General features: G+C 44.6%; 1 protein-coding gene across 2 annotated transcripts in view; it reads left to right on the forward strand.

Moving 5' to 3' along the window:
* Positions 1-832: 832 nt before the first annotated feature.
* The window catches only part of Mcub (mitochondrial calcium uniporter dominant negative subunit beta), a 96751-nt gene continuing 70975 nt past the window's right edge, over positions 833-26608 (forward strand). For both annotated transcript variants that reach the window (XM_063260622.1, XM_063260621.1), the window contains exon 1: positions 833-962. In XM_063260622.1, the coding sequence (XP_063116692.1) occupies positions 909-962 (54 nt within the window). In that variant the 5' untranslated portion in view covers positions 833-908. The remainder of the gene's footprint in view (positions 963-26608) is intronic.

Below are 26608 nucleotides of genomic sequence, written 5' to 3' on the forward strand. Positions count from 1 at the left end.
TGCATTGTACCGGGCGTGTCCCTGGGACTGTGGTGGCAATGCTTCAGGACAGGCCGTGTGCCACTCCCTGAAAGAGGAGAGGAGCTTGCCTACAGCCAAGGAACAGCGAGGCGGAGCCAGGAAGCCGGAGGCTCTGCCCAGGGTTCCCTGAATTCTTCCCCTCACCGAGACTTCTGTCCCTTCTGTCTTTGGTCAGGGAGGGGCCACCGCGAGGAGAGATTTTCCACGTGTTGCGCTGTTTGCCAACTTTGCTTCCCAAGCTTCTAGCACAGTGAGCAAACAGGAAGCCAGGATGCCCAGTAAAATCTGCATTTCGGATAAAAACGAATCGTATTTTAGCGAAATCAACAGAAAAGGGCTGGAACCCAGCTGAGCGCCAAGGCTCCCCCGCCCCGAGTGTGATCTGCACACAGGCTGCGCTGCTCTCCCGGGACTGAAATTAACTGGCACTTGGATCTCACCTCACAGTGCGGTAGCGGAGGAGCAGGGTGAAAGCTCGTCCACGCTATTCTTCATTCGTTGTCTCGTGTTTGTTTTTAGAGACAAGAAGTCTCCGAGAAAACCGTCAGCTTTCCCTTTGTTGGGAAGATCCAGTTCCGGTTCTGTAGCTCTCCCAGCTAAAACCCGTTTCAAAGGAGAAGCCGGTTCTACCGCCGGAGAGGTTTCCCGGAGCCAGTCGGGCCACTTGCACACCTGCGGCCCGGGTGCTGCCGGTGCAACGCGTGGAGCCTGCAGAGACCCTCCCGTCTCAGCCTTCCCGCCGCGGCCAGCAGCCCCGTCCCGGGCGCGGTCCCCACCCACGAGTGCAGGGGGCGGACCCGAGCGGGAGGGCGCGGCCTCGGGGAGCGCTCCGGTGGACACGCCCTCGGGCCCGCAGGCTCCTAGCTGACCTGCGGAGACCCCACGAGATGCTGGCGCGCAGGGGGCTGCGGCTGCCCGCGACCCCGGGAGCCCGGGCGCAGGTAACGGGGGCGGGGCGGGGTGCGGCGTGGGCCCCGCGTCGGGGTCCACTTCGTGGGTCCAAGCGGGGTGAGGGCCGGCGACCCGCCTGCACTAAGAGCCCTCCCCGAATTAAGGAGGGGAGAGAAACTCGCGTGGGCTTGCGACGATGAGTCACGCGTGTGCGCTCTGTGTGTGTGCGCTCTGTGTGTGTGTGTGTGTGCGCGCACACGCGTGCCGAGCGCAGAGCCTGGCCTCCGAGCCTGCCCGCCGGTTAGATTACTTTCAGATTGTTAGAACGTGGATCTCTGAGCTCTGCAGTGTGAAAAGTAAGCGGAGATCGCCCTGCAGTTTCACTTCCTATTTCTTTGGGAGTTTCCTTGCTCTGGTTTTTTTCCCTCATTTTTTCCCCTCCAGCGTCCCCGTTTGGATCCATGCAGGGAATATTTAAATGAATTTTTAAATGCTTTCCCCAAGCCTTTGAAAGCGGAGGAAGGCTGTTTGGTTACCGGTCCCTAAGGAGAGGCAGGCGCGGTGCCCACCAGGGCGGGGAGGCTGGGATAGGAGGCCGAGCCCTCCCCTCCAGGCCGGCTGGGGCCGTGTAGCGGCTTTCGGAGACCCTGGGATGGTCCCCGTGGATCGGAAGCCAGGGATGGCTCTAACTCACTCGCGTCTCCCGCACCCAGCGCACCCCGGGTGCCCGGGCCCGCGCGCAGCCTCTACCCTGCTCTGCTGGGTGCAGGCGCCCGCGCCTTCCCGCCCAGGCTGCAGGCTCTGGGGTGGGACAGGACTGGGCAAAACCCTGACTTCAATCCGGGAAAACTCCTGAAAATGTAGCATGGTGGATTTCAAGTCTTTGGGGAGAGAGGCTCTTTAAGAATTGTACTTTTACGGACCGAGTTGCATTCTAGGGTCACAGGCATCCCCGGCCCTGGGGACCCTGCACCGCACGCGTTTAAACACAAGCAGTGATTGCTTTCCCTGCAGCCTGCTGCGTGGCAGTTCGAGCTGCTGGGAAGGAGCCCGCGGCCTCAGCGTGGCCTTCTCCTGCCTGCACGGCCGCCAGCTGCTAGTCTGTCCTCATGCCGCTCCTGGCGCTGTGCAGGGAGCCATCGCACCACCTGCCCTGACGGGGAGAGAAGATGGGGCTCTGCAGGCTAATAATAGGGTACAGCAGTGAGAGCCCAGCTCCAGTGAGTCACTGCAAGCTCGAGGAGTTTGTGATTTGCAGGGTTTTAAGTCAGCAATCCGCACTCCTGAGAGGCAGGATGTTTTTTCCCCCTCAGGTGATGTGCACCCCCAACCCCCAAAGCAAGCCCTTTACTTTGCCTGTTTATATGGAGCTCTGAAATCTTACTGTGAAGAAACCAGAACATTATCTTTACCTTTTAGGAGGTTCAGCTCAAGCTACTAAACCATTTTCTGCTAATCAATTTACCTTGCTGGAGGGACATTTTTCATTCCGAGATCTTCCTGTCTGTGTGGTCTTCCCGCTTGATAGAAAACGTCCTGTGGCTCAAGATGAGTATTATTTAATGTAATTTATTTTATGCATTTTCGTCCTATAATCATTCAGAGTCCTGATGCCTTTGAAAGCAGCTAGGAAAAAAAGAAGTGGTTTGTGGCCTGACTACTATGAAATGCTTGCAAGGACTTGTCTTTAGTAGCATCTCAAATAAGCTTCCCCGTTGTAATTGGTGTTTTTTGAGATTATGAGTGTGCTTCATAAAAGCATTAAAAAACTCTGAAACATATACTGTTCTTCTTCCATGGTAGGTGGATAATTCTCTGTTTTGTGGGTTGGGGGAAGGAACCCAGTTTATTGACATGGCTGTGTTTAGTGGCAGAACTGTTCTGAACACATTTAGTCATAAGGTAAGAAAGCCGGTGCTCACTGAGTCACCCTGGCCGAGGCCTGGCCTGCACCAGGTCTCAGGGTCAGCACTCTGGCTGAGTGCTCCGAGGCCACTGGGGGCTCCTGCTGCCTCTCTGTGTGCCACGACTCTGCTTCAAGCAACTCTGGTGCCTGGTGAACCACATCCAAACAGAAAAATCTCTTGCCTGGCTGTACCTTTCTTAACTGAGATTTCGGCTACTTAGATTGAGAATCCCCAGTGAGAAGATTTTGTCCTCCTGATACAGCATTTCAGTCCTCCCATAAACTATGTTTGAAATGCACAAGTCAAGTGTATTCTGCGGAGAGGCTTAAGAATCCAGTATGCTTTTTTAAACCCACAGAGACAAAGCATATGGGTATCTTAAATCCCAAAATGCTAAACTTAGTGTTGTTGAATGGATCTTGTTTGATACTTTCCTGTGTCTCTACCCCTCGTGCTTACAAGTGGTGCATTGTATTCTGTAAACCTGGGTTCAGTGCTCTACCCAAAAGAGAGCAGCTGGCTGTGTTGGGACTGTAACTTGCACCACACAAAAGACGTTGATGCTTTGATCTCCAAGTAATTCTGGACCAGTTTGTCTACTAAACGTTAGGCAGTGCCACCTTCCCAGCCCTAAGGGATTAGTGCTTTTAAAAAAAAAGAATTTATTTTTTATTCACTTCAGTTAAATGATGCTTGTACTGTCTCATAGCAAACTCTAAGCCAGGAGACGGTTTTGTGTCTCAGCAGATACATATTTGTTTCATGAGGTACCCATGAAACGCAGGTAGAAGCCTGCAGGTGAGTTGGCTGATCTAACATCTGGTCTCTGGTCTCTAACCAGATGTGGATGTGGGTGACCTCTGACATCAGGTGGGATTAGACAGCTGCTTGGGACATCTTGAACAGATTCTTTTTTTTGATACCGGGGATCAAACTCACAACCTTGTGCTTGCCAGGCAGATGCTTATTCCACTGAGCTAAATCTCCAGCCCCAGGTGCTTGGGACATCTGAGTGCCATCAGCCTGGCTGTACTATCATGTAGCTCTGTGACTTTAGCAGTCATCCTGTTTATTTGGGCCTTTTCTTCTTTTAAACATCTTTTCAAAACAAAGGGATTTGTCTAGTTGGTCTTAAAAGCCCTTTCTGTCTTGAAAATTGTTATTTTGTTGTTTTACCAGAGGGCGTAAATATACTTTGGAACTGCTGCCAATATTGAAATTGTGGTCTTAAGGATTAAAAACATTTCTTAAGCTACTAGACAGTCAATCAATTGGCACTTTTACATATCAGTTGTAATAGCTATTTTCTCTTTCAAAAGATACTGAAATTTATTTGATAAGGTTAGTATGTTTTAATGAAATAGATTCTTTTAGGACATTCTACCATTACCAATGTTTTTGTCTCTGAAATGTTACTTATTCAAGAGTATTTAGCATTAGGATCCTAAGCCCTTACTGGATGTTTTAGACCGATCTGTAGGTTGCAAACATAACATTGTATTGTTTGTACATAAGATATGAAACAGTTGAAAAATTCAATTGTATTCTAGAAGAATGTTTTTTGACCCCATTGAATTTACCAGGATTTGTTTTGCTTGGTTTTTAAAGTATAGCCAGCTCTCTGGGCTGTGTATTAAACATGGTGAACCAGATCCCCTATCCAAATGCTTGGATCTGGGAAACACTGAGTCAGTTCAAAGATATCCCCTGGAGGACCAGGGAGAAAACTGCTACCCAGGCTTGGCTCCGAACAGGTGGGTTTCTTTGGGGTTGATGTCAGGTTTATGATACAGACAATGAAGTGACAGCTTCTGCTGTCATCTCCACACGCTGACCGCTGGGAGCTGGGCCAGAGCCCACCACCACTGCAGGGTGCAGGAGACCCAAGCATTCATGTCTCGGTGGCGCGTGTGGCTTTAACTTCAGGACTTCTGGGGATTTTCCATTCATAACGTCATCCAGGTTTCCATGATTATCTTTTAATGGGAAAAAGTCATGTGTGAAAAGCCTTAAGCAATTTGATGCTTAAACAGATAGTGTGTGTTCTCAGTAGTAAATTGTGGAAGTGTCACGGACCAGTCCTGAGTTAGAAAGTTCTGCTCAGCTATCAAGAGCTATGAATCCCTTTACTGCAAGACTTTCCAGTTTCTTCAGCTCCTCCTTGGTGTTGATTTTACAAAATTTTACCCAACGGTAAGAGAAAGCATTGCAGCCTAAGGTTTGTGGGTTTTTTCTTTTTCCTTTATCTTTTGCAGTTCCTATGGAATAATTAGATTTCTATCTAGGACTCACAGTAATGATGAGAAATGATGCATAAATTCTGTGCTTACGAACAATGTCCACTGAAGACAATTTCTGTGACTAGATGTAAAAGGAAGAAATAGGTCATCGCAAAAGAGAAGCAGGCTACGGGGCTCGAGCTGAAATTTCCATAGCTTCTGGGCAGCAATGAGAGATAGAAAACATTGAGCCTTAGATCAAGAAATAGACACGCTGGGTCACAGAGCTTTGGTGTGGCAGACTTCAGGTGGCAAAGGTGGATTCTTCCTGAGGTTCTTGTGGTATTTACAGTGGTATCTTGGTTCATGAACTTAATTCATTCCACGATTCTGGAGAGGATGACCAAGGTCGTGTTTGTGTGGGAACCATGGCTGCCGTCATGTTTGTCACTCAATGCAGAGTCAGAAAATGACACCAAAAATTTTGTCAAGTGCTTCTATTTGTGAATTGTTTGCAATTCCAAATTGTTTGCAAATAAAAGCCTTTGTAAACTGAGGTACTACTGTATTAGACTGAGTACATCACTTACTTTGGTTGTTTTTCCTTTTTCTTCTTTCTCCTCCTTTTCATCATCTCCTCCTCCTCCTCCTCCTCCTCCTTTTTCAGACAGTCTCACTATGTAGCCTCAGCTGGTCTTGAACTCATGGCCATCCTCCTGCCTCTGCCTTCTGAGTGCTGGGATTACAGGCGTGTGCACGACATTGGACATCCTTTCTGTTTTGAGCTGCTGCAGACACAGATGATATCGTATTGTATTCAACCATGTGTATAACTTGAATGCCTTGCTCAGATTGCATTTTGGGGGCCTACGATGAGTTTTTGGCCAGGTTTTATATTTATTAAGTGTGGGAAAAGAAGTATGCTCTGAAGAGTGACTGCAGGCTAATTAAAAGTAGAAACACCACATTCTGCAGAATGGGCACCGAGGAAGCTTATTGTAGCAATGAAGCTAATGGTGGCTGTTTTTGTGTCCTCAGGCTGGCATCAGATCTAGGCCATCCTATCAGAAACCTCCTTAATTTCATGCCAGAAGAATTGGGACTTTTCTTTGATTAGTCCCAAGTGCAGAGCATGGGTACCTGTGTTCTAGAATTCTATGACTGACAGGTCACATCCACATGTCCATGCCAGCTAGCCATGCCCTGATCTCCTGCCTCATTTCCCAGGAGACATAAATCTCCATAATGTTTATGGGTTGCTGAGGGTGTGACAGTCTCTGTTTTCATGTGTCTGAAAGGGCTGTAGGGCCTACCTGCCCAGGATTATGCGCTCTCCGGCCACCTTGAGATGTTGTAGCTCATGGACTGGACTCCAACCTGCACTTGGAGCAGTAGTGGAGTGCTGCTTTTTGAAGAGAGATCTTAGGGCTTCCAGAGTAGCTTTCTTCTTTGGATAGTCCTTTTCCTCAGACAGTTTAAGTGGAGCTTAAATGCTTTATCCTTTGCAAAAGAAAAATCAAACTGCAGAGCAGTGTCATATTTAGACTGCTGTTCTGTACCTAGATCTCAGTTTCTTAGTTCATACCAGATTCAGGCAGTATCGTGTTGGGCTGTGACTCTTTCGGGATCAACTGAAGGATGCAGCGTGGTGGTGGAGAGAGATCTGGAGTGGGGGATCTGCAGGGTGATTCACGTTGTGCAGGATGGGGCCTCCCGGCTGGCTCGCCAAAACTGTGTTACTGGGGTCGGAGATGCTTTTCCCAGGGATGCTTTCCAGGTTCTTGGTGTCCTGAGCAAAGAACTGGTCAAGACAAGTACGCAAGGTACTGAGGTTTTACATTTATTAAAGATATTAAATGGAGTAAAAGAAATACATTTCTCCGAGGGAGAACAGGCCATCAAGAGAGCTCACAGGAACCAAATTAGCTCATTTTTAATGTCTGGGCACAGCAGTAAGTAGTGTCCCAAACCTGGCTGGAGGAAGGAAGAGGGAATCACTCTTTTTGATATATCTTTTTGTTTTCTCACTGTATATGTGTTCATGTGAGTTTCTCTCCTTTGTTAAATATTTTAATTTTGGTATATCAGTGCTGAATGGATTTTGGTATATCAATAGACTGCATGGAATATGTGAAGAGGGTATTTATTTATTTATTGTCTTTTTGAGACAGGGTTTACCTATGTAGTTCAGGCTGGCCTTAAGGTCACTATGTAGTCCAGGCTGGCTTCCAACTTACGACAGTCCTCCTGCCTCAGCCTCGAGTGGTGGGACTACAGGTGTGTACTACCATACCCAGCCAAAGAAGGCATTTTAAACGGTATCACACACCTGTATTCCCAGTAGTCTGGGAGGCTGAAGCAGGAAGCTCATGGATTTAAATCCAACCCTGTCGCAAAATATAAGAAAGGACTACAGGCATAGTTCAGGGTGGAGAGCCTGGGTTCAATCCCTAGGACCAACACCACCAAAGATACCACCACCACCAAAAAAGTGTTCTTGGTGAATACTGATGGGAATGTGACCATAAAACGAGGAATTTTCTTAGTTTTAATAACTGTTTTGCAAACAGGTTATCATGGCATTAGCTCTCTAAACCCTTGATAGAGAAGATCTGTGGTACTGTTTTACAGCCAGATCACTCATTTCTGCAGCTCTGCTGTGGAAACATTTTGGATTACGCACAATAAAACCATTTTCACTTTCCAGGAGAATGTTAAGTTTCTTTGGACCTCATACATACTTGTTCTGGCTTTGTTACTGTTGAAACCAAGGCAGACATGTTTTAAAATATAAGCTACAGAAGGTCCGGAGCCAGTGTTCCAGTGTGCTGTGTCCTTAGCATAAGTGTGGACATGTGGGGTTAGTGCCCCTGTTCCCCACAGCCAAGGAGCTTTTCTTACTGGGATCCTCAGAGTACTGGGTCCTATTTGTTTTAAATGATGTAATGTGCTTTGCAATTGCCGTAAATTACTAGCATTAGCACTAAAGTTTACTGGTTAAATAATTTAGGCTATTACTTTAAAAAATTGTAAAAAGTTGTTTGTAAAATATAACTCCTGCATAAAACACAAAATTGACCTTTTGGAAAATAGAGTAGATCTAGAAAAGAGCAATCTGACTTTGGGTGTTGGGGGTATGTGGAGCCCTTTGGGACCTCCTTCCCCTGCGGTTCCCGAAGCAGAATCTCAGCCCAGGCCCCCCTGTTGGTGCCATGCATTTGCAGCGCCATTTCCCACACAGCCCAGAGTCAGAGTCTGAGTGCACACAGAAAGTTCACACCTATCTGAGTCCAGTGGGGCCACAGGGACCTTGCACAGACATCTTCCTATACGTTGGGGCCAGCATGAGTAAGTAGGGGTTTGGCAGCTGAGCTTCCAGCTCTTCCCAGATTGTTGCCTGCTGTGGTGCTGCCACCCCTGACCTACTCTGAGATGCCTGGTCCTGCCTCAGTTCCTAAAAATGCCTTAGCTAAAGGCTAGTGTGCTTCCTCAAGTTGATTAAGATGGCCATGAGTTGGTCCAGCTTCTCATGCTTCTGACCTTTTGTACTTAATTCCAAATCTTCCTTTTTAATATTAATTAATTAATCTGTTGGTATTTTGAGACAGGGTCTCACTATGTCGTTCAGACTGGCCTTGAACTCACTGTGTAGCTCAGGCTGACCTCAAACTCTTGGCGATCCTCCTGCCTCAGTCTCCCAAATGCTGGGATTACAGGGGTGCACCATCACGCCCAGCCTTTATTTCCCTTGCCCTAGGATGAGTTTTGCTCTTTTTGTGTGTGTGTGTGTGTGTGCTGGGGTTTGAATCCAGGGCCTGATACTGGGCTACATCCGCAGGCCTTTCTATGTTTTATTTTGAGATAAGGTCTAATAAGTCTCTAAGGTTTGACTCAGGTTTGACTCCAACTTTCTGTCTTCTGTCTCAGCCTCCTGGTACTGAGATTATAGGTGTGCCCCGGCATGCCCTGCTGGGTTTTGACTTTTACTCAAGCTGTGGGATGTCAGTGAAGGAGTTTGATGATTTACATCAAGCGTGTCAGCTTGCATGCAAGACCTTAAAAGTTTCACGGAAGACAAGAAGGTGCCTAAGAAAGATGTGTTCTTTCTTCAGTTGATTTATGCATATTAGAACCAATAAAGCCTAGAGGAGTTTCCTGGACAAGGAACATCATCAGAAATTGCGGTGCTGGGAAGAGGTGAGATCTGAGTAAGCTCTGAGGATGCTGGGGTTTAACAGACAGATTCGGAGTTATACTCAGAAAGTGCAGAACCCCGGAGAATGGAGACTGGGAGCAGATGCAGTTCCCGGGCAAGTACAGCCCTTGGCTAGCCGTCCATGAGTGTTTAAACACCACACTAAAACACTGCGATCCTGAAATAACGTTTATTAAACTCTGTGTCAGAAGCTGAGACTCTGCAGAATGTTTCCTAGGTTGCTAACAGATATCCCAGAAAAGCAAATCCTCTGTGCGGGGAAGCCTGAAGAACCCACAGCTACACTGTACACGTGGAAGGTGCCCCTCTATGGTGGACCTCGGAGACCTTCGTGTTGCTCCCACACACGGGGCAGACTGGGAATAGGTAGGAACCTGCCTGCAGGCCTCTTCAGGTCCCAGAGTCTCAGTCACTCTTCCCAGAGCAGTGGCTCGTAGGATTTCAGTTGGAGAAACACTGCGTTCGAAAATTAGCCCGAGACAGGTTATGTCAGGAAATGCAGGCCAGCCCATGTCGTCTGTGCCTGTTTTCTCCGGGGTAACTAATATCGTCACCCTTACCCTGACCTGTTGGGCCTCTCCCCAAAGTGACAGTCTTCAGCCTTCAAATTCTGGATTTCCCAGTGACCAAGAAGTAATGGCTCCAACTTCCCATGCAGATCTTTAACTGGAAGGCTCATTTCCCCTTCCTCTTCCTGGGCTGGGACACAGATGTGGTGGGGGAAGCAGCTCGTCACACTCCGCAGGAGGGGCTCCAGTAGTCAGATGATCTCAAGGTAGCTCCCACCTGCCTGCCTGTAGAAAAGCAAGCGTCTCTTCTGTCTGAGACCTGTGGTATTTGGGGGCATGCGTCACATCAGATTTGCCTAGTCCACTGGCCAACAGAGCCAGCCAGCAGTCTCTAGGTGGAGGGACTGAGCCTCGAGTGGAAACTATTGGGTATCAGGGTAAACCCCGAAAGACAGCAGTGAGACCACCAATGCACACATGTAACATAACTGTTTAACTCCATATTTTTATTAGTACATATCTGTAATATGTACCGATTACATTCATCGTAGGGATTGTGGACCCGTTCATTATACATCTTGATTCTTTCTTTTCCCATGCTGTTCACCCCTTCTTCCCTTCTCCATTTACAAAAGTTTGTTTCCATTTTCCCGTCTATTTGTAGGAGATTTTAGTAGGAGTGACAGTCTGGTGCACATCACTTGGCTCATCACTTACTCATTCATTTCTGGTTAAAAGTCTGGCTTTGACAACACCTCTGCCTGTGGCCTTGGTCCCAGCTACTCAAATCTGCCCAGGCCTTGAGAGAGCAGTGTGCACAGTACAGCAGCCAGCGGGTGTAGCTGGATTCCGGTAAACTTTATTCTCAAATGTGGCAACAGATGAGATTGGACTGACAGCTCGCCCTTTGCCAGTCCTGAGCTCCACATAGAGATTTTGGTGGGGGTAATGGAGATGCTGTGCTGGATGGTAAGTGAAGCTGGAGATCCACCATCCAGCGAATGTGCACCGGGGAGAGGGAACCGTGTTAAATCCCGAGTGCCGTCTCCCGCTTGCAGCTGGAGGAGGGGAATGGACAGGACTGGAAAAGAGGAGGAGCGGGCGGGAGATGAGGCCAGCCCACGGCAGTCTCCTGTGGGCAGGCTCACTACCTGTGTGGGGTAAGAGCCGGAGTCCCGGGAGCTTGGGGAGACTGACTCTGGGGTGTGGGCTGAGGGTGCAGGTGCCTGCTCTGTGTTTATCCCCGGGGTGCATTTCTCTTGGGAATCAGCGTTAATCCATGGTGTCCCTTGTCTTCCACTGGGCCTGACACTGGGACTGTGGTCAGGACTCTGTGTCTTTCTTCCCTTTTGCTTCTCCAAACATGCTTTTAAAATGAACTTTCTATTGTTTAGAAGAAGCTACGCTGCTGAGACAAAGATCTAACGGCGGCAATGAGCCGTCTGTGTTCTTAGCCCAAGGTTTTTCTCTCCTGGGAAATGCATCTGAGGTCAGCTTGGCATGACGGTCAGCGACTCTGTTCCACAGTCATTCGGGGACCTGAGCTGACCTGCACTGTCCTGTCGCCCTTTTCATACCCAACTCCCAAAGTCAAAGCGTTGGAGGGGTTTTTTGTGTGCTTTTAAAAAGTCTTTTGAGGTCCTGAGGGCCCAGCCTGGAGGTGTCACATGTCACTCCCGCTCAGGTTCTGTTGAATATTTCATTGACTGTGGCACTTGGCTGTGTGAGCTGTAAGTGGCAGAGGATGCAGTTCTAACCAGGCCTCAGGTCCAGCTGGACTGATCGCACCCCGAAGCAGAAAGAATGGCGGTCAGGGCACATTTAGTGCTATTTGCATCCTTAGGGCCAGACACAAGTTGACTTTGTTTTGGGGCTCACTGAATTTCTAAGCCACCATGATCCCCACTTGTAAGTGTTCTTCAGTAATAGATATTTACACAGAAACTTTATCTCTTCCTAAAATGTGTCAAAAGGAGGTGCTGGAGTTTTGGCATTTTCAGGTTGGGCTGAATGGAAATGCATGACACTTGGCGGGATCATTATAAGCTGCCCTCTGGGCTGTTACTTAATCCACAGCTGTGTGGTCTCATTTGTTCACTGAGCCAAGAAGACAGAAAAAAGGAATTAAGTCAGAAGAGGAGGCCAGGATGAAATCTTATGCAGTGACACCTGATATAAGAGAAAAGAAGTAGAGAAAAAGTGCTGACGGTGTGGTTTTGGGGGAACTTCCTGGGGAGGGATTGCGCTCAGCTAAATGAGCAATGGTAAAGTTGCAGAAGTGTCAGGCACATCTACGATGGGAATCTAATGATATACTACCAGCTGGCTTCTTAGAAATATCATCTAAGGAAATCCGACACACCTAGGATATTGAAAGACTGTCTTAAGAAGAAATTATATCTTATTATATACTATAAACTAGAACTAATCTATAGTCCAGGGTATATTCAGAAACAGATTTATTAGCATGACTTTGTATTGTATTTCCTTCCCACATTCCTTGTGTAATCATATGTTTTTGGCTTACACACATGCTTTTTTCATTTTAATTTGCTAGGCTTAGGGTCTTGGTTACTTTTCTTTAGTTGCTGAGACAAAATACCTGACACCCAACATGAAGGAAGGAAAGGTTTATTTCTCACAGTTTTGGAGGTTTCAGTCCATACGCAGCTGGCCCCCAGGCAGCGTGGCATTGCTGTGGGACAGCCATTCATGGTGGCCTCACATGACAAGAGCTAAAAGGCAGAAAAAAGGAAGAAACAAGCCTCTTTCCTGCCTTACACTGTATGTCAGCTCCACCCCTGGGCAGGTGCAGCACTCACACTGCCAATCACAGCAATGAACCAATCACAAACACTAGATTCAGCTGCATGAGGCTTAGGGGGCCACCTAGACACAAACCATAACACTTAGATATCACTACTGGTCTTAAATATGTGACTGGGAGGTATTAGGAATGTTTTCTTTTCCTGGTTTGTTTTGGAGGAAGATTTCATTTTGGTTTTGGTTTTTCAGTTTTTTTGAGACAAGGTCTTCCTATGTAGTTTGGGCCAGCCTTGAGCCAGGGAGACTGTTTCTGCCTCAGCCTGCTGAGTACTGGGGTTCCATGTGTATGCTGCCACGCCCAGCCCTGCTGCTTGTCACAGCATTCAGTGTGTCTGTATAATGAGGTGGCCAGATGGCCCATTCCTACTTACACATCCCTGTATTCTGATGCTCCATAATTGATGTATCAGTAAAGCTTCATTATAGTATTGCCCTCAAGAGCTACTGCTTGTGAAATATGAATATGTCTGTAGTACAGGAAGAATGTATTATTACTTATGTAAATAAGTGATGATCTGTTGTTTGCTTGGCTGTTTCACAGCATTAAAACTTGGGAGAGATAAAGGGAGAGAGGGGAAGGGGAAGTAGAAAGGGTCAACATACCACGCTCTGCTGCAAGTGCATCACTGTGTAGTGCGAGCATACACTGAGGAAATGCAGGTCCTGCAGGCTGCCAAAGGCTTGTCACCCTCACTGAGCACAGCGGCAGCCAAGCCTGGGTGTCACAGGCACCTTCCTGACCCTGGCTTTAAGGATAGTAGGGAGAAATCAACTTGGCCACATCAGGGAAGGGCAGTTTTCTCAGTGGGGGAGAGAAGCAGAGGTTACGCAGATCCTGCCTTGGTCGGGGTCCACAAGGGATCTGGGGCTCCACAATGTAGGGGTCCAGAACCCGGGTACCTCCTCTGGGTGAATGAAGGTCCTGAGGCACCCTGAGCAAAGTAGGCAGGCTTCCTGCTTTGCCAGGCCTCGTGAGGGACACTGTGTTGTCGCTGGGCTGAGGCTGGGGAGGCCACCGGCACTCACAGAGCCACCTGCTGCAACACCTTGGACTGACCAGACTGACAGAGCCAAGGCTCCAGACTCAGGAAGTGGAACCGGCCCCTCCCTCAGCCTCTCTCCAGCACCCTCCATCCATAGTCCTGCCTGTGGTCAGCAGGAGCAAAGTGTGACAGGGCCCAGATCCATTTTCAGAGAGCAGGAACAAAGGACAAATTTAGAATGGACAGGCTATCCCTGGCCAGCACCACAGCAGGAGACAGCAGCTGCCCTCCCGGGAGCAGCCATGCAGGACAGGACTGGGTAGGCCAAGGCAGGACAGAGCTCAGCACCAGACTGGTACAGGTCAGGAGAGGAAGGACGAGTGACCAGACAGCGATGCAGCAAGCAGCTCAAGGCTGGTCCAGAACAGAATCCAGCCCAGCGTGGCCTGGGTAGGACTGTCCAACCCGAACAGGTACGTGGTGCCAGGTGTGTAGGAGGGCAGGCAGAGGCCACAGGAAGAGGCTGGTCCTTTCATCTCTGATGTTCTCTGCATTCCCTTAAGCACCCAGCTTTGATAGACATTCAGCTGTGATGATTGGAGATCAATAAGCTCAGATGCTAAGCTAGAAGTGAGCCAATAGCCATTGCCCTACCTCTGCCCACTCCTTACCATCCGCCTGGCCTCCCAGGGAAGGCTCTGGGCTGCCCACAGTGTCATCACTGTTTTGCTGGCTTTTTATTTTGAGGAAACGATTCACCTTTCTGTAAAAGGCTGAGGTTTAGAATGCTCCTTGCGAGGTTTTGCCCAAAGTGACAGGCACATTGCTTATCACAGGTGTTGCTTAAGCTTGGCTGCTCTGCTGGAAGCTTCTACAGCCTTGTTGATATACGAAATTCACTTCATAATGAGTCCTGAAGATCCTTTTAATTAGCTTATTCTATTCAGTGAGACATGCTGCCATTTAAGCAGTAGAGTCGGACCGTGTGCCAGAGAATAAGCATTAAAATCAACGGCACTTGTTATACGTGCTATTGTGTGAAAATATCAAAGTCGAACCTGCTTTGAAGTCATCCTGTCTGAATGCACGTTTGGTTCTGAGTTAGGAGGGAATATCCTAATTTTTATGGCTATTTGCTTAAAGTTATTAGATGTTAGAAAAGGTCTTTCATAGGTACAACAGTGACCATTAAAATTGTTCATGACATATTAGCATAGTAATGGTCTTGGTTTTAAAATTTAGGAAGGTCTCACAGTGTATAGTTATCACCTTACTTCTCTGAGAACTACCTTACTCTTAAATACACGGTTTAGCAGAACTGGCCATCGTAGTACATGACCTTTGTTCAACTGGTCACTGACCCAGGGCCTTGGATTTGAGTCTAAGGTTTAGAACAGTGGAGCTTTACTTGGGGGAGCTGCGAGGTCATGAAACAGTTTCTACCATGGCAGCTGGGGCAAAGGAGAAGCATCGAACAGTGATAGAAAGAACAGTGTGTTTGTACGGAGAAGGGGAATGAAGTTTTATCAGGAGGAGTTCCCAGCTTCCGAACCCAGCCTCCGACTCCAGTCCACTCCTGAGCCTGTGCAGCATTTAGGCTCCAAGACGCAGCCCTGCGTCTTTCAATTTCCATTCTCACTCAAGCTCAGTCAAGCAAATGCTTGTTCCTGTCATCCAAATAATAAATACATATGAAATGTTCCTTCAGACTTGGAAGAAACACACTAAGAGCTTAGTGCAGAAATGGGCAAAGCCCGCGACCCACCCTTGAATAAACATGAAAAAGAGCCAGGCTACTGGCAGTCAAATGCAAAGACAACAGGACAAAGAGAAAACATTTGCAGTTTCTTCTTCTGCTTTTGTTTCATTCCATCAAACCAGCAAGGGAAAAGAAAGGTACTACTCAGAGCCAGCATAAAGTACAGCGTGGTATGGAAACTCTGGATGGCTAGAGGGTGAGTGGTTGTATAATTGATGGCCCCGCAGGAAACAGATGGCCCACTCTGATGAAGGCAGTCGGAGGAGAGTTTATGTTCAAAGGATCACTCGAGAGCTGCTTGTGGGGTGGTAACCGGGTCTGTGTGCTGAGCGGGGAGGGGCACAGACACAGCCATGGTCCCAAGCCTGAGACGAGGCCCCTTAAACCCTAATACCCAGTCAAACTGAAATTGCAAGGTTCTCAGTCCAAGTTAAGAGACCAGGTGCTTAGTAAAGAAGCAATAGTTCAGAATCAAGCCTGGGCATGTTTTGCAACAGCAGCTATTGGGCTCAGCAGTCCTTGTGCTTGATTAATAACAACATGTAATGATAGGTCATGCTTCACCTCTGCCAGACACAGCCAAAAGCTGTTTCTCATCTTGGAGCCCTGGGAGAGATGCGATGATCTCTCTCTCTCTCTCTCTCTCTCTCTCTCACACACACACACACACACAAACACACACACACTGATGCATACATGCAGACATATGCACACCTGTACTGACCAACTGCTAAGCTCCAGCCTGGCCCCTTATCTTTAAGACTTATACCCCAAGCACTAGTCTGGTTTCTTCCAGAGGTCTGTTTCTTTCTTTGAAAACAAACAGACAAACAAACAAACAGTATCTTTCAGGCTTTGATTACCTTAACTGAAGTAGAACCTGCAACATGTCCAAACCTGGACTGTTTTAGTCTTAGACAGAGTTTGAATGCTACGGGAGCCATGCAATTCAATTTTAAAAGGTCCTGCGAGGATTACCTCGCCTTATTCATTGCATGTTTAGGACATAAAGTAGAGCATTTCCTAAAACCTCTTTTAAAGATTTCCAAATAAGCAGTTAAATAAATTGCTGAATGGAGCTGGGGGTATAGCTCAGGGTAGAGCATTTGAATAAATTGCTGGATAAAATTCCAAGAAACTGCACTTTTCCTCCCACCCCGAGACATGCAGTTGGCTTTACAAAAGAGGAAATTAACTTAATTACCTTCAGTTAATTAAAGGAGACTTTCTTTGCAAAGCCAGAGGTGAGGTATGACTCCAGATCATCGGAGAACATTGGCCAGGGAGCTTCAGAACATGGTTTGTGTCAATCTCCTCTCTGTGTAAGAGTGTATTTAAACATACCCAGCTGCTTCCACTTAATTTGATTAAAGTTAATCACTCTCTTCCCCTTTCCCAAACAGCCCCGTGTCTTAAAATCTAAAGCTTTTCTCTTAGTGCACACAAACAAATACATATGCAAATACATAATGATGTAGTTCTTGAGAGCTGAATGATAGGTTTATGTGTGAAAATTCAATAACGTGTTAATAACCTACTGTGAATTACTTTGTACACACAGGCTCATGTGTCTTGTTACACCAGTATTTATCTTTTATAGATGGGAAAATTGAAGCCTTGGAAGATTAAATAAATCATTTGCACATTAGTAAGTTGTGGAACCAGGACTTGACCCCAAGTTTTCATAATAAATTCTTATTTCTAGTAAATTATATCACCTCTTTTCTCTTCCCTATCTTATGGAGCACAGAAATAATAAGCTAGACTTGGGCAAACTCGAGATTATTCCGTGAAGGAAACCATTTAGTTCTTGGAGGGGAAAAAGTGAACCAAACAGGTAGTAAGAATGAGCAGCTTGCTAATTACGCTTTTTAAACGTTTTTGTGGGTCCCACCGCTGTGTGCAGAGTTGGTCCACGCAGGTCACACATCTCGGGGCTTTCCTGGTTCCCTCCTGTTCTCCTCCCCCCAGCCTTTGGTCCCGTCTTGTTTGCGGAGCATTTTCTTTCTTTTTTTTTTTTTTTTATTTAAGAGGAAAAAGAGAAAAACACAAAACAAACCAAAGCAGTGTAAGGGTACACGTAATACAGAACTACAAAAAAACAAAACAAAACAAACAAACAAAATAACAGTAAGAAATCACCTGTTAGTAGATTACATATTATCATCTTGAAAATAGTTCCTCAAATCACAGTATCAAAGAATACAAGGTGGACATTCAAACAGGGAGACTGCAAACAGCTGTGTTCAATGATCCAAAAACATTGATATAGTCAGCTATTTAACACCCCTAAACACACTTGCTGTTATATCCGTTAGAGCTCTTTTTCTTTTTTTTTTTTTCCCTCTCTTTTTTACAACAAAATTTACACATTTTGGATTTTATTATTCCTTAGTGCTTATTACTTTTTTGGGGGGGGGGGAAGAATACAGTCAAATATGGCAAAACAAAGCTGTCAGTCAATACCAAGGATAGACATAGCACATGGTGTAGAACAGAGTACAAGTTTATCAACAATGGTTATCAACGTTGTCCCTTGTTTCCTTAAAAAGAATTGTCTATCTCATTAGATATTATAAAGTTGGACAAAACAGTAGAGAACAAGACCAATAAAACTTAGGCATTGTAAACATTACAGGACTTCCAAAGAAGACAATAGTCAAACCAGAATGGGTATCTTAGTGAATCTTATTGTCTTCAAAGTAGTTGCCTATGTCTTCAAACTTGATACTATCATATAGAATGGAACAGAGTCTAATCAGTCAAAACAAGATCGTGGGAGTACTACAGGACTTCAAAACAAGTTAATAGGAAATCGAAAAGAGTTACTATTTATATATCCTAATTTTTTTGAATTTTTTCTTTAATTAAGACAAACATAAGAAATGACTAAATAATTTTTTTTGAAACAATAAGGGGGAGATTGAGATAAAACAGGACATAACAATATAACAATAGAGGCCACAGCATGACTGTTTCAATAACCTAGTACTTCACCACCTTATAACCTGACTTAATAGTAGTTACCATAGTGTCTTTTTCCTTGAAATATTTGGGTAAAACTTCATATACTCTAGCTTCAAATATTTTCATATCAAGAAGCCCAGAATAAAGCCTTTCTAATTAATGAGTGAAAACTTTATAAGGCTCCAAGGCCACCTAATGGGGAATCATGATTACCACATATTTTTATATATTTGAGTCATCACTTACATTAGGGAAACTACTCGGTATTCACACATGCGAGATTGATTTATTTCACTAATGAGGACGGTCTCAAGCTGTTGCGGAGCATCTTCACAATCTCATTTCCCTCCATGTTCATTCCTGTCCTGGGTCCTCATTCCAGACCGGATCCTGCTCTGGCTCCTGCCTGCAGGGGAAGCATTTACTTTTGTGCCCGTAGTTTTGGTTCATGCAGTTAGACTAAATCTGGCCCGACTTCAGGGAGTGTGGCAAGGTTGTTTCTACGTGGAAAATGCATACTTCTGGATTTGAAACCCAAAGTTCACGGACTGGATTTTCCCCTCTGTAGTGTGTTTAAGCTGTGCAAATGCTGATGAAATCTCACACTCAAGACAGGACCGCACCTGCTTGGCTCAGCTGTGAGCCTGAGTGGGTTTGCACCTTTGCTTGGTGCATCTGTGATGCTTTTCTGGCAAATGACCAGTCACATTGTCCCCAAGGGAGGGACATGGACTTGGGGGACATGGACTTGTGAGTTCACTGACACACCTGTGGGTAGAGCAAACCCCTAATCACTCAAATGAGAAAGGTTTGTGTGTTGTAATGAACTTTTAAGTGTATTCAGAGGATGCATCAGAAAAAAAAAAAAAAAGGAAAGAACTAAAGTGAAAATAGGAATTGAAGGAGAGAAGAAATGCTGAGCAAATCCTCATGAAGAAAGAAAACTTTACAAAATTGCACCCAGCCTGAAATGAGATTTTTAAAAATGTTTTGATTTTATTTGGGTGGGAGTCAGTCTCGGGTGCACACACTACCACTGAGCTAGTTCCCAAAATACTCTTTTAAAAAAGCTGGCTTTTAATAAGAAACAGTCATGAAGCGACTCATTTACAAAGCTGTGTTTCAGGCTGTAAGAATGCTTCCTGCTGCGTTTACATGGCTTAGTTCAATACCAGCCAGAACTCCTGTCCCAAGCTGGGACAGCATCCTGCTGCACAGACAGGGTAACGTGGTCAGCTACTCCTTCTGCTCTTGGCCACCCATAGCCAGGTGCTGTGTCTCTTGGGCAGCTGTCACCTTGCATGCCACCAGACTCTGGCTCTGCTGTTTGGCCCCATCTGTTGAGTCTCCCTAGTTTGGCAGGGACTGAGTGGGGTTTGAAGAGTGATTGATAAATCAACCTACAGAGTCAAGGGCAGTGGGGCTGGACATAATCTGATTTTGAAACCTTCAGGAAAGAGAACAGTCCAGAACATTTTGAAAAACAGTGGGAAGGGATTTGTGCAAATTAGTGTTACAGAGGGCAGTCGTGCTGTAGCCTGTAGTTCTGCTCAGTGTCAGAGAAGGGTACCAGAAGGACCTGGAGATGGGGTGGGAATCAGATTGCGTGTTAACAGGAGTCAGTGTGTTCTAAAAGCAGCATTCAGATTGGCAAGGAAAGGGAAACCCAGTCAGTGGTTTTGAAATATAGTCTCCATTTGGAGAAAGAGAAGTGTAAATTTTTATTTCACGCATTCACAAGATTTCATATGGTTTGGAGAGCTCAATATGAAAACTGTAGAAGTAGAAGCTATAAAATAAATAGTTATCAAATTCATATTAAACTTATTATACCAAATACATCAGAAATATTTTTGCAATTATTAGTATATTGATAATAGTCTATATTTTAGGTTTTTTTTTTCAATGCTAGGGATCAAACCCAGGGCCTCATGGATGCCAGGCAAACACTATCATTGAGCAATATCCCCAGCTGTTGTAATGCCAGTATCAAATATTGTAAACCAAGTACTATAATCCCTTTTTTAACCTTTCTAGCAATCCAGAAGTTATATTTGTAATCCCACTGAGACATTATTGGAATTCTGGCAAGTTAATTCCAATCTGTCGCCTCCAATGCAACCCACAGTGAGTCTAAATATACCTAAACATTTTCAAAGTTAAGGGCAGCCTACGGGTCCTAAACCCCATCCAAGTGAGGACAAAGACCTTGATCCTAGGCCTCTCCCAGCGTTTATTATCTTATGAAGGAGGGAGTGGCTGGAGGATGAGTGACAGTGAGGATGGCGGGAACTCCCTGAGTCACTTGAGCTGGCCAGCCAGGTGCAGGGAGGATGATGTGCAGATCAATCTGCATAATTCAATTAAGGTAGCAACTGAATGGTTTTAGGAGGCTGTTGCTTCAGTTTCTGATATGTAAACTTTTGTGGCCTGGGGACTCATAGCCTCTTTATTTTGAGGCTCATACGTGGTTGACATTCCTGGAGCTGTCTGGCTCTATCATCCCTCTGTGCTCATCTCTTTTACAGAGAACACTATGTGAGGAGACAAGAGACTGTCTGAATGGCCCCAAAGATTTCGTATCAGTACTTCAGCTGGCCTTATTTGCATTGCTTGTTGATGAGGGAAAGAAATACCATAGCCAGCTCTGTCCATATCAGTATATGGAAATAAGACTTGATTTAACTAATGTTGCAGCATTGTGCATTCAAGGAGAGGTGCCCATGTAGTCTTCTACACCCAGCTCTAGTAAAACTTACTATTTTTAATGGTTATACAATATTCCCTAATGTGGTAGTACCATTGTTTATACAACAGTTTCCAGTTACATTCCAGGTTCTCATGTTAAGTTCCCTAAATCTTTGAGTAAATATATGCTTTGTAAAAGATGTTGGTTGAGTATCACTTATTTGAAATATATCGTTGTTTTAGACTTCAGAGTTTTTGGAACTTTAGCATATTTACATGGACTTTACCATTTAAACATGCCTAACCCAAAAACCAAAGTCAATGTCTTTACCTATAAAAAAATCCTTGGAGATGTATGAAAATTGAAGTGTGTTTGAAAATACCTTAGAGCAGCTAGGCAGTTACATTTGTTTTTGCTCTATAACTGGCCTATTCTCACTTTTGTTTATAATTACAGTCTTTCTACTCCAGCTTTAAAATACTGTTTGATTTAAGCAAGTGAAAAACTATATTTAATGCAGTTTTCATGTCTTATCTGATTGTCTTATGGGGTTTTAAAAATTTGGTTGCTTTTTAAAATTTAGAGACTCGAGCAAAGAATTGAAAAAAATTTAATTTTTAAGATTTTGTTTTCTTTGGATTGTTGTGCCTATCTAAGTCTGAAGTGTGCTGAAATTTTATCTTTTGTATGAAAAATGATTGAATGTCCTTGGCATGTAATACATTAAGAAAAAACAAAAACCCAGACTACTACTTCGTTGGGGATGATGTGAAGGTGGAAGTCTCTTATCGGTGAGTGTTTAGCTATGCTCTGTGGTCCAAGAGCAGAATTGGGTGCCAAGGTATACAGCAGCATCTGCAGCCTGTCCAGGGCAGAGCTGTGTGGGCTCCAAGCGTCACAGCAGGGAGGCTGTCGTGCAGTCCCTTCTCTGCCCCCGCCTGGTGGGAGCCGCCTCTTTGGCCCCTTCTGTCTGAATGCCTTAGGGAGCTGCACACGACTTGGGAGCTCAGGACCAGCAAGCGTCCTGCCTTAGTGTCCTGCTTTCAGTTGCTGTAGCTCAACCCTGTGGCTGAGCCAGTGACTTGTAAAGAAAGAGGTTGATTCAGCTAATTGTGGAAGTAGACAGGCTCACTTACTGGTGGGGGCTCTGCACAGGGACAAAAGGACTCGCAACAGGCACACTGGCTTTGTCGCAGACTCCTCTCAGAGTCACACGTTAACCCCTGTCCTGCATGGAGGAGCTGTGCACCTCTGGGTGACCCACCTGAGTGCACCTTCAATGCCTCCCTCCCTCCCTCCTTCGGGGATTGCATCCCAGCCCCAGATCCTGGAGGACTCTCACACCCTAGGAAGCCTTGCTTCTTCCTCCTAAAGTGAAATACTCTGCACCTGGAAGCATGTGGATGTGAGGTCCCAGGCCCAGGTGCTGGTGCGTGGATGGAGGTGGCCCCAAAGGCCTTTGTGGTGGCTCTGCCTTAGACACCTGTCTGCGGGGTCCTCTGAGTGATTGTGAGGATTCCAAAGGTCCACTCCGTCACCAGCCATGGGGGGCTCAGCCCTGGAGGCCTCAGCTGTATTGGCCAAACTCGTACTTCTTGTTAACATATTACTGTGCATTATAGCATTTTTCCTTTCCCCAGTATTGAGGCTAAAACCTGGGCCCTTAAAAACTGAGCTATGGCCCCAGCTCTTTTGATTTTGAGACAAGGTCTCATTAAATTTCCCAGGCTGGGCCTGATCTTGTGGTCTTTCTGCCTCAGCTTCCCAGAGAGCTGAGATTTCAGATGCACACCTGCACACCGGGCTGGATGACAGCCATGCATTGTCACATGGAAGATAGAGGGTTCTTAGGATGGAGGGATCCTGCAGATACCAATCAGTCAGAAAGGTGCTTGCTGGGCAGGATGTCTACACAGTGATAAGCAGCCCACTTCCCTGGAGGGAGATAGAGATTTTTGATGATGATGCATGTATTTTATTTCAATAGAAACACTGGCTTTTTGGCTTTTGGGACTGTATTTACCTCATCTGGAATGTGCAAAGCCCGTGAGTCTTTGGCACCCAGGTGCCTCACAAAGCCCCAACTCCCTGGCACAGTGGGGCCTGCATTTTCCATTTGCTGTTCTTCTGCATTGTGTCAGTAAATTCATAGATTCACAGGTAAAACACCTCGTGAAGATCAGCTGAATCCACTCTCCCATATGGGGTGTGGGGAGCCCTCCCAACTCACATGTAGTTGCCTTAGAGCTAAAGTGGGGATTTAGGGCATCAGACATCCCAGGCCCCCATCAGCCAGTGATGGAGTGGCTCTAGGAGTTCTTTTTTTAAAATTTTATTTAAAGAAAGACTAAATAAAACAGAAAATGGGTAGAAATAATACATATGTTCAAAGAAAAAAATAAACAGTAAGAAATCAGTAGTTCATGTTTATATACTGTCCTCTTACAAATAGTTGTTCAAGATACAAAAGTAGAACATATCAAGTGGGAATTCAAACAGCGAAACTGCAAACAGTTCTGTTCAATTATCCAACAAAAACTTAGTAATATGGTTGTCAATCTCATACACTTAAACATACATGCAGTTATCCATATCTTCAATTATGTTGAGATTAAACAAACTAAAGCAGGCTAAAATCATTCTGAACAAAGAATAATGGTATTGCTGGATTTCACATCATGACACTCCAGGATCAGCACTGGGTACTTTAGTATCTATTTTTTTTTTAATCTTTTTTTTTTTGTCTTTTTCCTTTTTACTGGTACCAGGGATTGAACTCACGACTGCCTGCTTGCAAGGCAGGCGCTTATGCCGCTGAGCTAAGCCCCTTAGTATCTATTTTTTTAAAAATTTTATTTAAAGAAAGACTAAAAAAGACAAAAAACAGGTGGAAATAATACATACTTTCAAAGAAAAAAATAAACAGTAGGAAATCACTAGTTGATGATTACAGATTGTCCTCTTACAAATAGTTATTCAAGATACTAAAGTGGATCATATAAAGTGGGGATTCAAACAGTGAGACTGCAACCAGTTCTGTTCAACTATCCCACAAAAACTTAGAAATATGGTTATCAATCCTATACACTGAAACATATATGCAGTTATCCATCTCTTCAATTATGTTGAGATTGAACAAACCCAAGCAGGCTAATATCACTCTGAACAAAGAATAATACTATTGCTGGGTTACACATTATGAAACTCCAGGATCAGCACTGGGTATTTTAGTGTCACTTTTTCTTCAAAGTATCTGTTCATTTCATCATGTGTCATAAGATCAGTTCTCATAAACTGTTTATAGATTCTACACATACACAAGTCTTAACATGTAGTTCTATCCTTTCTATATTAGAGGGAAAAACAAAACAAAGCAAGACAAAACAAAACATATTCCTATAAACACACGAAATAAAAAAGATATATAAGACTATTGTACAAGGAGTTCTACCATAGTTCCTGTGTTGTCTCTTGTTATCTTCAATAGAATTGGCTATATCATCAGACATAGTATAATTGAATATATCAGTAACAACAGTATTAATAACAACACAACTTTGTATATAGTATAAAACTTCAAAAAACAGGCAGTTACCAAACCAGAATATGTATCTTGAGTCTTGTCATCTTCAGTGTAGTTGCCTACACTCTCAGACTTGATACCATCAATCATATCAGTTTTGAATAAAATCTGCCAATACCAAACAGCAATCAAACAAGCCAGATTTAACTAAGACCATTCATGATAAAACAGTATAAGTCATACAGAGCTCCAGATTAAGTTAATAGGAAATTAAAGATGATTACTGTGCTATCCTGATGTTTTTGGGATAGCTGCCTGTGCCCTCAAATCTAATCAAGTAGACAAACTGGGACAGAATAAAATCTATCTAAGCAGAGTACTCTGAATAATGTGGGTTTTAAATCCTGACAATATCTTCTGCCATCTTTTTAAAGATTCTCCCTCCCCTTTCACTTCCCCAGGGTACACTGTGCATTTTTGGATCTGACCAAGACCTTGGTTTTAAATGGGGAGGGGGGTGACCTGCTACTTACCTAAGTGGTTCCGAACCTTCTCTCTCCTGGACTTGATCTCTAATTGTATTCCTTCACCTATTAAAGCCTGTCTTCCTAACCTGTCCACAAATACTGGTCTAGTTGCCCCTATTACTCTCTGGTTCTCTGTCAAATAAAGGATTGTTTTCTCGTATTTGAGTTTCAGTCCATGTACTCTTTTTCAAGTTAATTATATTTCCTATAAATAGCATCTCAGTGGACCCTGCCTCCTGATCTACTCCACATGTGGTTCTTTTTTTTTATATATATTTAGTGTATCAAGGCCATCTATATTAGGGATTATAACCAACCTTCTCTGCCTCATTTCTGTTATGCTCTTTTTTTTTGCCATCAGTTGTCTGTTTGTCTTCTTCATTCTGTTTTCTGCTCCATTCATTGAGGCTTCTCAGCCACTGTTCCTGGAATGCTAGTAGTTTTGTTTCTCTCTAGAATGCCCTGCAGTATTCTCTGTAGAGTTGGATTGGTGGATGTGAATCTCTCAAGTTCCTCTTTGTCTTGGAAGCATCTTGTTTCTTCATTAATTTCTAGAGACAGTTTAGCAGGGTATATCAATCTGGGCTGGAGGTTATTTTCTTTAAGAGCTTGGAATATTTCACTCCAGGCTCTTTTTGTCTTGATGGTTTGTGTTGAGAAGTCTGCCATGATTCTGATGGGCCTTCCTTTATAGGTGATCAGCTTCTTGTCTCTAACCACTTTTAATATTCTGTTCTTATATTGAATTTCTGGGATCTTGATTATTATATGCCTGGGTGTAGCTGTTTTGGTTGTAGGAGGCTGGAGTTCTGTATGCCTCATACATCTGCATATCATTTCCTTTTCCTATGTTTGGAAAGTTTTCCTTAATTATTTCTGTCAATAGCCTTTGTAGTTCATTTGTTTGTACCCCTGCTTCTTCATTCACATTCTTTATTCTTAAATTATAGATCCTCTTGTCATCTTCTAGCCTTTGTATTGTTACTGCTTGTTTCCTTGTTATTTTTAGAAAGTTTTCCCTTTCATAATCCCACATTGCAAAACTGTCCTCTAGTTTGGATAATCTATCCTTAGTTTCTTTCAAGCAGATTTGCCACCTTTCCATAGAGTTTTTAATTTTCTGGTAATCTCTTTGAATCTGTTTCATGTATTCTATATTTTCTTTATATTCTCTATCAAATGGTCCTCTCCTTTGTTTGAGTTCCTGTCTTCTTCCATCTGTGTCTACTTGAGGAGTGCTTAGCATTTCTTTCATTAACCTTCTTATATCTTGCTTTACTTGGCTAAATATTTCACTTTTGAACTCATCTATGAGGTCCTGAAGATATCTCTTTATGTCCACTGGTGCCATGTCTGATATTGCTTGTTTGCTGTCCTCATTCTCCTTTGTATTTACCTATCCTGGGCCAATGTTCTCAGGGTTGGGATCTGGGGACTTTTTGTTGTTGCTTCCTCTTCTCATCTTTTTTGTTTCTTCCAGGAGGCCCCAGTATCTTTCTTTGTTGGTTACAATTCTTCTGAAGCATGCTGGCTAGGTGACTCTTCCCACTGCAGTGTGCTAGTTAGTTGCA

Source organism: Cavia porcellus, unplaced genomic scaffold (genome assembly GCF_034190915.1).
Source record: "Cavia porcellus strain 051 isolate PalLab524CR breed Dunkin Hartley unplaced genomic scaffold, mCavPor4.1 scaffold_14, whole genome shotgun sequence".
In the NCBI taxonomy this organism is placed as follows: Eukaryota; Metazoa; Chordata; class Mammalia; order Rodentia; family Caviidae; genus Cavia; species Cavia porcellus.